General features: G+C 40.4%; 1 protein-coding gene across 1 annotated transcript in view; it reads left to right on the top strand.

Annotated features, from left to right (window-relative positions):
* The window catches only part of zgc:158689 (uncharacterized protein LOC791177 homolog), a 60,727-nt gene that overhangs the window by 37,751 nt on the left and 7,832 nt on the right, over positions 1–15,144 (top strand). The window contains exons 7-11 of the mRNA XM_028821882.2: positions 8,633–8,785; positions 9,792–9,980; positions 10,078–10,615; positions 13,644–13,842; positions 13,936–14,001. Of these exons, the coding sequence (XP_028677715.1) occupies positions 8,633–8,785; positions 9,792–9,980; positions 10,078–10,615; positions 13,644–13,842; positions 13,936–14,001 (1,145 nt within the window). The remainder of the gene's footprint in view (positions 1–8,632; positions 8,786–9,791; positions 9,981–10,077; positions 10,616–13,643; positions 13,843–13,935; positions 14,002–15,144) is intronic.

Raw genomic sequence — 15,144 nt, forward strand, 5'->3', positions numbered from 1 at the left:
TGTTTTGATATACAGTAGTTAATTATTTTCACATCTTCGCAGCGGAGAAGTAGTGTGTTAAAGAGGTTATGTAAACATATATATACATATACATATATACATATATATATATATATATATACATATCTACATATACAAATTTACACATCTACATCTATAATAATAAAAGGCAAAGCCCTCACTGACTGACTGACTCACTCACTCACTCACTGACTGACTCACTCATCACTAATTCTCCAACTTCCCGTGTAGGTGGAAGGCTGAAATTTGGCAGGCTCATTCCTTACAGCTTACTTACAAAAGTTAGGCAGGTTTCATTTCGAAATTCAAAGCGTAATGGTCATAACTGGAACATATTTTTGTCCATACACTGTAATGGAGGAGGCGGAGTCACGTATCGCGTCATCACGCCTCCTACGTAATCACGTGAACTAAAAACAAGGAAGACATTTACAGCACGAGTCACACGCGGGAACGAAGGTAAATGACGTTAATTTTTGACTGTCTTTTAATACTGTGTAAGCATACATATTAACACATGTGCAATTAAACGTGTGCATTTACGGGGTGATTTCTCAGGCTTAAAAGCTCACCTTTTATCAAACGCGGGAACATAGGTAACTGACGTTGTTCACTGTCTTTTAATACTGTGTAACCATACATATTAACACATGTCCAATTAAACGTGTGCATTTACGGGGTGATTTCTCAGGCTTAAAAGCTCGCCTTTTACTAAAAAGGTAAATGCAAAACTATTTTCAATCAGTTTATTGAAACGCTCCCATTAAGGATTGCAATAATATATTCACGAGATAAAAGAACGAAGTAGGGGGAAATGGAGGAACAGCCGCAAACAGCGAAGAGCAAAAAATTAATTAAACAATTGAGAACGGAGCGAGTTAAGCATACAAGCATGTTCATAAGGGAAACAAAGCACGGTGTAAAACGTAAGTTTAAATTAAGTTTATAGAAACGCTCCCGCTGCGGATTGCAATAACATATTCGCGAGATAAAAGTTTAATGAGAAGACACGAGGTATAAACGAACCACACGCCGTGGCGCAACGTTAGGGGCAACAGTTTCAACCATTCTATGATCTGCTTCTTGCAACTGAAAGACGGCACATGGCGGATGTTAGCCGACTTGCTGACCGCAACGTTAGGGGCTTCAACTATGGCGCTGACGCCACATCTCAGTGCCAACACTTTGCAGACTCTACTTAAAAGACACGCCCTCCTCACTGGACAGTTAAAAACACCAATCAAACTAACGATGACATCAAGTATTACCCAATCAAAAGTAGGAAAGGAGGCATCTTCATAAAATGCGTGTGGGATGATTTGCATGACACGCTGCTTTAAAAAAAAAATGATAAAAAAAATACGGGATAAATCCCGTCCAGTATTGATTCAAAACGGGACGCGCAATTTCATTCTCAAACGCGGCACGATTCCGTATTTTAAAGGACGGGTGGCAACCCTACAGTGCCAGGTAACCACCCATACAATCAGATTGTGATTCAGACTAGGAATGCAATGAATGTAATTACCCCGATCTACATACAAGGCGAAAGTCTTGCAACATTCAAAGATGATGGTTTGGGATAAGTACACCATACAACATAAAAGAGCTTATGAAGCCTTGAACCGAAAAAAGCAAGATCTCAGAGATCGTAAAAAAAAAAATAGGAGGTAATGTCGTTTTACTCGCTGTAGATTTTAGTCAAACATTACCAGTTATTCCACGAGGGAGACCAGCAGATGAACTCAACGCGTGTTTAAAATCCATGCTTCTCCCACGCTCTGTTATATGTCGCGTGTTCTCGGGTAGGTGCACCAAAAAATTTATACATTTAAGCATGTAATGGGCAAACAAAAAATGAGGTATACCCGAAGGCACTGCAGTAGTACTTAATGTAACTTTACTTCTTAAATGTTAATGTTTTACTGTTTAATAATTTATACGCTTCTTATATGTTGTTCAAATTCTTTTATCAAAATACCACTGACAGCGCAATGCACGATAACATGGAGTGAATACACCATACGCATCTGCCCACGGCCGCCCTGGTGTGCGCAGATAGGAGTTGATTCTAAAATAAAATAAAATAAAGATAAAAAGAGTAAAACAATCATCACCCATAAAGCGTGTGTGTGTGTGTATATATGTGTATATATATATATGTTGATATGTGGATGTGTATATGTATATATATATGTAGATATGTATATATATGTGTATATGTATATGTATATATATGTTTATATGTGTGTGTGTGTATTTTATATATATAAAACACAGCAACACTCATAACAATGACAACACAATTACATCGACAATCATGTTACGTTATTTTTAAAATGTTTCCTTTTTTTTTCATAACCTCTTTAATACACTACTTCTCCGCTGCGAAGCGCGGGTATTTTGCTAGTATATATATACATATGTACATATATATACATATAAATATATACATATCTACATATATATACACATATATATATACATATGCACATATATATATATATATATATATATATATATATATATATATATATATATATATATATAAAATATAGACATACATACATACATACATTCACATATATATATATATATATATATATATATATATATATATATATATATATATATATATATATATATATATATATATATATATTCACGGCATTCATAGTCTGAATCACAATCTGATTGTATGGGTGGTTACCTACCAGGTAACGCTTATGGTTGGCCAGCAAGTCAGCTAACATCAGCCACGGTGCCTTCAGTTGTGAGAAGCAGATCATAGAATGGTTGAAAATAGTTTACTGTCAAATAATGCAAAGAGTTATAATTCTGGGCTCATCAGGCGTACACACTCATTGCATATAGCCAAATTCCCGGGCTTTGCAGCGGTGAAGTATTGCTTTTAAATTTTAATTAAGAAGAAAAGAAAACCTTTTTAAATTGAGGGAAAATATACCAATAACAATTTGTTAAGGATCTGTTTTTTTGTGAAGCTGCCTTTACACAGCCTGTCTCAGTGCTCTTTGGGGCTCTTCCTTGTTTTCTACGTACTGTGTTCACAGTCAGTTCACGTGATTACGTGGGAGGCGTGATGACGCGATACGCAACTCCGCCTCCCACGGCCAGCGAGCTGCAGACCATTACTGTATACTGTATATGGACCGTTACGCTTTGAATTTCGAAATGAAACCAGCCTAAGTTTTGAAAGTAAGCTGTAAGGAATGAGCCTGCCAAATTTCAGCCTTCCACCTACACGGGAAGTTGGAGAATTAGTGATGGATGAGTGAGTGAGTGAGTGAGTGAGTGAGTGAGTGAGTGAGTGAGTGAGTGAGTGAGTGAGTGAGTGAGTGAGTGAGTGAGTGAGTGAGTGAGTGAGTGAGTGAGTGAGTGAGGGCTTTGCCTTTTATTAGTATGGATCTCATCGGGATAGGGAGAGGTTTTATGAAAAAGATCAGTAGTACTAGGGTGTTGTACCATGTTAGTCATTATGGATGTTGTGAGAAGTCAATCAAAATGAGATTTATTGGCTAACTAAAAAGATTACAATAGAATAATAATAATCATTGCATCTTGCCTGAAGAAGGGGCCTGAGTTGCCTCAAAAAAGATCAGAAACGTGGTCAAAATAACAAACCGATCGTTTGTCAATTCTAATCACTAACCAAAAATCAAGGTTCAAAAAATGAAGCAGAGGATAAAAAAGCCAGTAAGTACAGAAAAAGGGTTTAGAATATCCAATCACGAAAAAATTAAGTTCATACATGGCAATTAAAATAGTATCACACATTATGATGTCAGATGTTGTGCTCTCCCAGAGGCTCATGGGAGAACTGCTATTACAACAGGAAGTGTCACATTCAGGAAATGATGGCATGTGTACAAAAACAGAACAGTATTGTGAAATAATGAAAACTTTTAGTCAAGAAGATATATGAATCAAACAACATGATAAATGCATTCTAAAGGGTAAATAAAACACTAAAAAACATTTAAATCTTTCTGTTTAAGCAAAAGATGAAGAGGAGACATGATTGAAGTGTTTAAAATTATAAAGGAAATTAGTCCAGTGGATCGAGATTGTATTTTAAAATGAGTTCATCAAGAACACGGGGACACAGTTGGATACTTGTTAGGGATAAATTTCGCACAAACATTAGTTTTCTTCACACAGAGAACCACAGACACTTGGAATAAGCTATCGAGTAGAGTGGTAGACAGTAAAGGGCAATCAAAACTCAACTTGATGTTATTTTGGATAAGAATTAAGTGGATAGGATTGGCGAGCTTTGTTGGGCTGAATGGCCTGTTCTTGTCTAGGTTGTTCTGACGTTCTAACAAATAACATATCTATGGTCTCCAGAACTTGAATAATAAATGAACAAAAATATCATACCAATTTTGTTCTTCCAAAATAACATTTTGTTCCCAGTGGGTGCCGCCATTTTGTGGTTTGTGTTTACTGTTGCAATGCTTTTGCTAGGCAGTGACAACCAGAGCTGCACAACATGTGACATCATCATCATTCCAGCCTAACAGTTGTGTTTTCCTGGTTGTTCAAGGTTATGGATAATTCCAAAACTTTTCAAATGCTTTATTGTTGAATGTAGACTGAACTTTGTTATTGTTAATTTTGATTGACGTCACAATATCTAGTCTTACCTATTCTGAACTTTGGCTTTTTTTGGCAATGTTTCATATTATTGGTTCCTTATATTTGCCCAAGTGGCCTGCCATGTTTCCATATATTGGCAGAGCATTAACTCCATTAAAAGTTTAGCCACTAGGCGGACTTTCCATAAAATGCAAAATTAATTGGACCATCTGGCTACCACCTTTTGACTTGGGGTACCACTTTCCACTTCCTTTCCATCCCCTTGCCAATATTATGTATGTGTGCCCACCACAGGCTTTATTGTCAAACCCCACTCATCTCTTTTTCTGTTCTCCTCCATTTTGTCATTTTCAACCAAACCCCAGAGTCATGTTTGGGGTCAGACGTTGTCTTCCATTTGCTCTGGACTAAAACTTAGTCAGGTGCAACTTTCAACGAACAGATGCCTATGAAATTAAGAAAGTGAGCGGCAGAGATTATAAGGGCAGATTGGGAGAACCATAAGATGTTCCTAGGATCACTACATGAAAAATTAACAGAACTGAAAGTTGCAATATAGACCAAAATCAACTCGTAAATGATTTTTGCACAAGAAAAAGTTTATTCTTTCGTGTAGCCTTACCTTTAGATCAGGAGTGTTATACTCAGTTTTATTAAGGGCAAAAAATAACAATTTTATATACATAGTGTGGGCTAAAATATATGAAAACACAATGACTGCCACATTTTCTTTACAAACAGGACCTCTCTGCCAATCACAATCATATATTGTGGGTCTCTTGAAATTGTCTTCCATCTTTATCAGATTTTCTTTTCTTGGACGATGTAGCTGATTGGGCAAACTACTGTAGCAGCTACAATGAGAGTAAAATCAGCACTGCCTGAAAATGTAATGTAAGTGCTGTGGGACACAGACAGGTAGACATGATGGTTCCATCACACACACGTTTATTTTACACTGTATACAATACAAAAGTGAGCACAACCCAGTGCCGCAGCACCAATCACCCCTTAAGTCCTGGCCATCGCAATGCCTTTCCTTTCTTCTGGGCCGCCTCTTTCCTCTCCTCCTGAACTCTGTCCACTTCCACCTGACTCTTGCTCCCAAATGGAGGGAGGCGGCCCCTTTTATTCACACCCGGATGGGCTCCAGGTGCTTCCCGACACTCCTCTGCTAACACTCCCCTGTGTGGCGGAAGTGCCAGCTGTGCACCTGAGTGTCCCCGATCCTCTTCCCCCCCAGCACTTCCGGGTGTGGCAGAAGTGCTGAGGTCCAAGGGTTCCCAAGGCAGCGTGGCGCCCCCTGGCGGTGACCACGGGCCCCTACAGGGTTGAGCTTCCCAGCTCTGTACCCGTGGCCCCAACACAACCAGGGCGGTTGCCCCCTCGTGGTCTGGAGAAGGCACAAGCCCTCCTCTGGTCATCCTGGGCGTCCCGGCTGGGTACAACCCCCAGCCACATGCCACAGTGCATAAAGTCAAGTGAGAGCAGCAGTCCAGACACAGGCCAGAATTTGTAGCTAAAACATCAGATATCCATTTGTGTCATGATCAGATCAATAAATTAAAAACAAAAAAACAGATGTAAATGCGCTGGTGATGATCCCACAGACCTTCAGAGTTGGTCAGAAATGGATGCGATCACATTTAACGTGAGTGGAGTGCAAATGTGTTTTCTATCCACATACAACAACCCAAGTCAGTGGAAAAAACAAAAGCATCATGTAGGGCAGTGGTAGCAGTCAGGTAAGCCTCGGAGAGCTCGCCAGCCCTGATGCCTTTACAGTTTTAAAAAGTGAGCAGAGTGGATGAAGTCGAGCTACCATGTCCTTCATGAGACTGTCACATGTTTGGCATCATGACCAAATAATCAGTTTTTTATGGCAGTGTCTCGTGTCACCTTCTTTTCGTTTTACTCTTCTTTTTCGCTTTCTGCTCTAACGACAGGTTAGTAGCTGTGCTGTGGTACGTGAGCGGATAATGTGGACACATTTTAATGACAAATGTAGATATGAATACATGGATACAATCTATGTATGAAACACATGTTAAAGGATTCTTTGAGAAAACAAATGGTCCTTGTGGGCCGCGTATAGTTGTTAAAAAGCCCTGGACTGGACCCCAGTCCTCCATATGGTGCAGGTTTCACTACATCTGCACTCACAAAGGACTAGTTAGGAGTTGCCAGTTAACCAAATCAGCACAACTTTGGTGATGTGAGAGGGAGCCACAGTACATGGTAGAAAGTCTGCACAGACACAGGAAGAACATTCAAACTCCACTTAGGCAACAATAAGGCACAGGAATCGAAGCTGCACTTACCACTGTGCCATCTGCCCTTTTCTTAAACCTTATTACCTTTAGCTGAAAATTAGGATGTTGCCTAACTGCTTTTTCTGTGACATTAAGTAAATTGTTTTGGAATTTATGGGATTGCCAGCCAATCAAGTAGACGGTGCATCCATGACGTTATTTTTGTTGAAATTTACAAAATATCACCCCTTCCAAACCTTAACCGTAGTGGTCCTTTAATACCACTTTGAAGAAGAACATTGATAACATTTCTCAAACTTGCCTACCTAACTCAGAGTGATGGGAGAGTCAGGGCCTGCAAGTTAAGAAACAACTGAAGGGCTCACTGACACCCATGCAGGACCACATTAGGTTACCTACAAAGACATGGGGAGAAATTGTAAACTCCACACAGGCCATGACTGGGCACTCTACTCAACTTCATTCAAAGCTGAGTTTTAAGGATGCATCAGCCACATTATTCTTGATGGCATCACGTTTGTGTGTCAGCTCTGTAATTAGAGAGTTGGATATCCAGGCTGCTCCAGATTCATTTTCTATAATGATTACATCTTGCCTGAAGAAGGGACCTGAGTTGCCTCGAAAGCTTGCATATTGTAATCTTTTTAGTTAGCCAATAAAAGGTGTTATTTTGCTTGACTTCTCACTGCATTCATAATGGCTAACACGGTACAACACCCTACTACTATAATGAACAGGAAAGAGAAAACATAGGATGCCACAGAGCACAGTGCCAGTCCACTGTGAAAATGAGCCTGGAGGAGCTTATTAGGCTCCAGCACAATGTAACTCTGAACTTTGATAAATAGATTATAACATGGTTGAATGGATCTATGCAAAATAAATCACACTGTGGTGCAAGTCTGACAATATAGTCCTAGAACAGAGGCCAGGCGCCCAATCAAGCATGATGTTCATTGAAAGGCAGGAGTTTGCTACTCGGTAAGATCTGCTTTGAAATGAACACAGTGTAAGTGCCCAAGAGGAAGGACAGGCATCCCAGGTGGGATGGATCATTTCTTGACTGGACGGGCGGCCAGAGTGGAAGGACAGATGAGCACACCAGCTGGATGAAGAAACAGCTTCTTGTCCTGCCGGAGTCATATAAATGATGGACCAGGAGTCCCATAACCCATACAACAGGTGGCAGTGATTCTCCCGTGGCATCCCAGTTTGGACACCCATGGGGGTAAATGGGAATTGGAAACCAGATGTTCAACCTTGTCAGGGTTCCTGAGTCCTGTTAGAAGGTGCTGTTGGGGGAGGACCGCTCTGGTTTCCATATGACCCAGAAATGCTTCCAAGTGGACACAGTGTGGTACCGGAAGCATTCCTGCATCCATCTTAAAAGGAGCCAGCCACCTCACATTAGAGGGTCAGAGTTGGGAGGCAGTGGACAACACTTGCTGGAGGCTGAAGGAGGAAGAAATTTATTTGTTTGGAAAGTGTTTTGGCTGGTGTTTGTGCTCAAATGTTTTGTTGAAAAAATAAAAACCATTTTATTTGATTTGTGTTGGGTAACATTGTGTCTGAGGTTTGGGGCTCAGTGACACCCCTTGTGGTTACAGCATGTAAATACAGTCACGGTTTTAGGCCTCAGATGAAGGCCTTTTTGGTATTCTGGAGCCCCATTTCACCCATCTGTCTCATAACATTTACCTTCTCGTTTTCCTGTCCAGATTGTTGAACTTATGAGTCGTCATCAGGGAGAATTGGACCAGCTGGTGGCTGTCGGGTACCGGTCAGCACTCACAGAGGAGAGGCGGCGGTACTGCTTCCTGGTCGACAGGCAGTGTGCTGTGACAAAGCACTTCACCAACTACCATAGCAAGGTAATGGTGGGGGAACGTCAGGAATGATCATTAGCTACTCACTCAGCTCTCGTATTGCGCATTCTTCACGGCACATTTGATGTTACTGTAAAATTCAACACCTTGTCTTGTTAGACATTTAAGTCTGGTTTTCAATTTTATGTTTGTTTATCAGTTGTTTAATATTTATACGCTTATATCTTTTTTCACAGAAAATACCATTAGATAGATAGATAGATAGATAGATAGATAGATAGATAGATAGATAGATAGATAGATAGATAGATAGATAGATAGATAGATAGATAGATAGATAGATAGATAGATAGATAGATAGATAGCGTACTGGCCACAAATGTTATTTTAGAGATTGTGAGATGCTATGATATTTAAAACAGAACATTTAAAGATCCCCACTTAGTATAAAACAGTGGAATGACTATACACAGGAAACATGGTGGCACACTAGTTATTGCTGCTGCCAGTCATCTGTAGGGACTGGTGTGTTTGATTCCCAGCCTGGTCTTTGTTTATGTAGAGTTTGAATGTTCATGCCATGTCCACGTAGATTTTGCCCAAGGGCATGCACATTAGGTTCTTTGCACTGAATAAGTGTGGATTTGTTCCTAGAACTAACATCCTGTCCATGGCTGGTGTCTACCTTGCACACGCCCCATCCCCAAACCAGCTTGGTAATGATCTGAAAATGGATGATTGGATGAATGTTTATAGAAGTAAGCTGAAATTAAAGAAGTGATAAACAAAAAATGCCCTGTTCATGTCCAATTTAAATTTTGCAGTGCCATTTTGGTTTCAGTTTGCATTGACCATAAGCCGCATATGTGGGTTGGATAATAATGGGTAGATGTTACATTGTGTTTGGCTGGAATGCATTGGGCTGTCAAGAACTGGACAATATACTCTGGTATTCTAGTGCTATATAATCATTGTGGAGAGAGGAAAGGTAATGCTGTGGATTGCTGCGCTACTTGATGAATGTTCAAAGATAATTCTGTCTCCTTCTAAGGTGAAGGAGTTGCTGTCTCAGAAGTTATCTGCTTGGCAGTCATCTTGCTCCCAACCCACCAAGCTGCCAGAAAGAGCCTTGAACCTTGTGCGCCAGACTGCTGCCAGCTCAGGGAATTCAGGCATAGCAGATGTCCTTCGAACCTCAAAGCTCAGCACCACTTCACCTTTGGAACTGGGAGGGCCGCAGGTAAGTACACACTGCACATTTGTGAAGATGCTAATAAAATGTTGGCCTTGGTGTCCTTGATTTCACTTCTCCTCTTTCCTGCTCTATTCTTTATTAGAGGCTGTCAGTCCAGGAAGTCCCACCTCTCCCTAATGGAGATGCCAGCCGCCACAGAGGAAAAGACCAGACCCCAAATTCTGAGCCAACTCACAATACAACTGCCCCAGGGTCCCGCTCCCAGACCCCATTATCACATTTGGCAACTGTCACCCAGAGTCACGGTGCTTCCAATCAGGCGTCACCACCCGGGGACAAAAAGCTGTCCAGTTCCAATAATGCTCCATCTGCTGTCATCCAGACTCCACCACTCATAATGCAAAATGTGCCTGTTTCCAATAGCTCTCCTCTTTCGAGGCCTCAGAGCCCCCTGCAGTCCCACAGTACACCTCTTTCCAGGTCCCACACACCTCTGGCCAGCCAACTGCTCCTGGAGGAGGAGGATGAAAGCTCAGATCTTCAGCCATGTCCTGTTTTAAATATCTCTTCCCCGCTTTCTCACAATATCTCTCCTGCTCTTCGGGCCACTGACATGTTTGCCACCAGCACGCTGCCACTGCCGCGGAAACAAGGGAATGAAGCTAGGCTGAATTTCTTGGGTGAGTGTGTCCATTCAGCTGTGGTACCCTTAGGATGTGCAGCTTTGCAATATCTACTTTTAAGTTGTGGTAGAATTTTTTATTGTCAGTCTTCTGTGTTCAAGATTTTCTTTTATAATAGAGAGAAATTACATTTCTGTGGGTTGCTTGGTGTAATGGGCTATAAACCAGTGTTTTAAAGTAAAGGCAAAATTCCTGGAAAATTCTGCTATAGGTTATTGTTAATGGCTATCTACAGGACATAAATATTCCAAAGCAGAATAATCAGACTGCTTTGATTAGTATCTCATCCACATACAATGTGGTAATACAGAACTGCCTGCTTCCTTTAAAAATTAACGAGTTCTGGGGACATTCATTTCTAATCAGGTACTTCTTGATAGCTGACAACAATACCATTGTTGAACCAATTATACTTTTGTTCTGCAGAGGAAATTGGCATGCACCATTGTTTAACTGATCATCATGTTGATCTATGCAGAGATTGAAGCATTTATATATTTTTGGGTGTATGAGAATAAAGTAGAACAGAGAAGTATGGTCTAAGACTCGTGACTGCTGCCTGCTTCTTTTATGCTTTTTCACCATATCACTGTGGCTACACCCTGTAGCAACAGTGGCTTGTACCTGGTCCAGGTTCCCCTAGGCCTGAGGCCAGTAACATATGTGTGAATACTTGGCCAATAAATCTGATTATGATTCTGATTGTGATTCTGATAACATGATGTTGCCACCAGTATACTTAACTGTAGGAATGGCATTAGGCAGGTGATGAACAGTGCCTGGTTTTCACCAGATATAATGGTTGGAGTCCTGCTAAAAGAGTTCAATGTTTGTCCCATCAGACCAGAGAGTCTTTTTCCTCATGCTTTCAGAATCCATTAACCTATCATATGATTTTTGTTCCATCTAACTCCTTTACAATAAACATCTGATTGGTGGAGTGCTGCTGAGATGGTAGTCCTTCTGACAGGTTCTCAATCTCAGACAAGGATCTCTGAAGCTCTGTTAGAGTGAAGATTGGGGTTTTTGTCACCTCCTTCACTAAGGCCCTTCTTACCCGATTACTTAGTTTGGCTGGATGGCCAACTTTAGGAAGAATTCCAATGGTTCTAAACTTCTTCCGTTTCACAATTATTGAGGTCACTGTGCTCGTGGAAACACTTAAAGCTTTATAAATGGTTTTATACTCTTACCCTGATCAGTGCCTCACTACGGTTTGATCATGGAAGTCTACAGAGAGTTGCTTGATTTTCATGTCTTGGTTGTTGTCCTGACATGCAACTGTGGACCTTCAATACACAGGGACACATGTGCCTTTCTAAATGATGTCCAATCAATTCAGTTTACCACAGGTGGATTTTAATCAAGTTTTAAATACTTACAAAATGAGAGAGTTCAGTTTTTGATGTTTCAGTACATTTGCAAACCTATGCTGTTTGCCAGAAGGGAGAAATAGTTGAGGTGTTTTATTATCCTGTTTGAGTGTTGTATACTGTAAATCCTGAACAGAAGGCAGACGCTAACATTCTGTGTCATCCTCAACACCCTGGAAGAGAACTTGATCTGCAGAGAGGAAATGCACATCATGATGCTGGATTAGGTTTTATTCTGCTGTCTGTAAGCATCTCTAATACTTAACAAAGTTTGTGTGACATGACAAGCTACTATTACTACTAATAATAGGCAGTTTGAATACTTTCCCTGCATTTTTCATATATTTCCATATCACCATTTCGAAATGCATTACTACATGGCCTTAGTAAATTCCAGATGTCAGTGATGATCCTCGGTTTTCTCATTGCAAATTATGTGTATTATTATTGTAGGAACACCGTAGTCCAAACATTTTTCTATCAAACTCTTTGTGACGTCTGTGTATTCGTCCAGATCTGTGGAAGAGTTTCTAAACATGTCCCAATTCACACAATAAATAAGACGAGTCCTTCCACAAGAACATACTAGCAATAAAACTTGTTAAGGATAAATTTTATACAACTGTTACAGAATTTTCAACACCATCAGAACCACAGATACAAGAAAAAAGTTTTCAAGTAGTGTGGTAAGCGAATAGGACTTGATGCTGTTTTGGGGGAATTAGGGTACCAGGACAGGCTAGTACGAGGGTTGTTTCATAAGTTTTGAGACTCGGTCACTTGCCGTCATCGGAGGCAGACGAAATTTTTTTCTATTGTTCTACAATCCTTTCACATCTTCTAATAAATTTTTTGGCCCACCCAGCTACAGATGGAGATGAGAAAAAGAGCTCGAAGTGGGGTCCGAAAGGTTGCTTTCCTCCACTGAAAGCCAGGCGCCAAAGGTCAGCCAAGAGGACCATGTTTGCCGTCTTTTTTGGCTACAAAAAATTATTGCTTCAGTTCCACGTCTTGAACACACGACAATGAACTCTGATGTCTACACAACCCTGTGCCTTCCAGAAGTTTTCAAAAATTTCACTAGAGGTCGCCCTAATCGCACCTTGAAAAACTTCATCCTTCACCACGACAACGCGCCGCCTCACAAGTCAAACAAAACTGTTGAGTTCCTCGCCAAATCTGGGATTGAAGTCCTTCATCCGCCCCCTTATTCACCAGATTTGGCACCCTGTGACTTCTGGCTGTTCCCGACGGTGAAGAAGGAGCTGAAAGGAATGGATTTTGAGGACAGGGACAGCCTCATTTCTGCGGTGGAAGAGCAGCTTGACCAACTGACTGAACCTGATTTTCGTCACTGTTTTGATCGTTGGATTTATCGCATGAAAAAGTGCATTGAAATCGGGGCAGAGTATGTTGAACAGCACTTAAGTGTTGCCAAATGACGAGGTTATGTGAGTAAAAATTTTCTTTGGAATTGACCAAACCATGTTGGATCTATTTTAAAAAGTCTCAAAACTTATGAAACAACCCTCGTATGTTAGGCTGAATGAGTCATTCTTGTCAAAATCTTTCTAATACACTACTGCTTGTCAAAACCCTGAACTCACTCATACTTAATTCCCTATTGTAACAATAAATCTGTTTGTCTGCAGGAGGTACAATGCCGCGGGTCGGCTCTTGGAGTCCTACACAGGTTCTGGCACTCTTTTCTCACTCCGGTCAAGGAAGCGGGGTTTCAGAAGCTACAGGAGATGCTCCACTACTGCCTTTTTTGCCGGGAGATGCCATAACCCTGCTTATCTCTGAGCCAAGAGATGGTTGGCACTATGGCCAAAATGAAAGAACTGGGAGGTAAAAACAAAATGCAAAGTCACATAACTGATCAGTTATGGATGGCTCTCAAAATTCCAAATCATAACCCTATATTTCATTCTTATCTTTCAGAAAAGGCTGGTTTCCATTCTCATATACTCAGCCGATCCAGAACTCTCCAGAACTGCCTGAAACTGGGTAAATATGGACTTTTGCTTATTTATGAGGAGTTGAGACACATTCATCCATGCCACCAAAGTATAAAAATTCCTTCAAGTTCCATGAAAACTTGTAGAAATGTGGGCTTGTCTGCCCAAGAAAGCACCCTACAAAATGGCAGTGCCCATGAAGAACATACAAAGTGTTGGGCTTGTCTATGCACTTAAATGTGCATTTGCATATCATTCTGTAAGTTAGGGGTGTGAAGTAAAGCTATAATAAAAAGAAAATTACATATTTCTAGACATCGTCTTGGCTTATGGAAGTGAATGTGATACAGTATCTCTTTTTCAAAACCACTGTTGGGTGGCACAGCAGGTCAGAGTCTTGGATTCAAAGTCACTGCCTGCATGGAACTTTCTCTTGTCTCTGTGTGGGTTTTTCTTACCAAGTCCCAAAGAGTTTCCCCGTAATAGTCATGTTCATTGTCCAGAGTTGGTTCCTACTCTGTACCTGTTAGAAACAAGATGGGCACCAGTATGATTGATTTTGTTTTGTTGTCTAATCATTATTAACTTTAATTATTATTCTTGAAATATTTTATCATTATTATAGTGATGTCACTATGTTGCCATTTTGTATGTTCTTCATGGGTACTACCATTTTGTAGGGCATTTTCTTGGGCACCTGCAGTGGGTTGTTAATTACAGTGTTTGTTGTCAGTCATATGCTTCTGCCGCTTCTCGTACTATGTATAACGTCATCAAATTTCTAGCACACAAAACAGATGAGAGAAGCATCCAAAATTAAATACCGTCAAATTAAAGATTATAGCTCAGAGAATAAAAAAATGGATTACAGTTATGGTTAATCTAGTTTTGTGTTTGGACAACTATTCTGGTGAGCGTTTTGATTTTGACTGAAAGATTAACAAATGTCTATGCACCGACTTTAGCTACATCTCTGACAATTCTCTAGGCTGCCCCTTAAAGGAAACTGAAGAACATCTCCACTCACTACTCACACTATTAAAACAGAAGCTTGAATCCAATTTGATTTTTCTGCCTCTTCTAATTTTAAAGTAAGACATATTTGTATTTTTCACATAGTATACAATCTTCAAAACTAGTTTCTTTGATCTCACAACTTAACGTTAGCTTAAACTCACCTGCCCACACACAA

Source organism: Erpetoichthys calabaricus, chromosome 16, assembly GCF_900747795.2.
Source record: "Erpetoichthys calabaricus chromosome 16, fErpCal1.3, whole genome shotgun sequence".
Classification (NCBI taxonomy): Eukaryota; Metazoa; Chordata; class Cladistia; order Polypteriformes; family Polypteridae; genus Erpetoichthys; species Erpetoichthys calabaricus.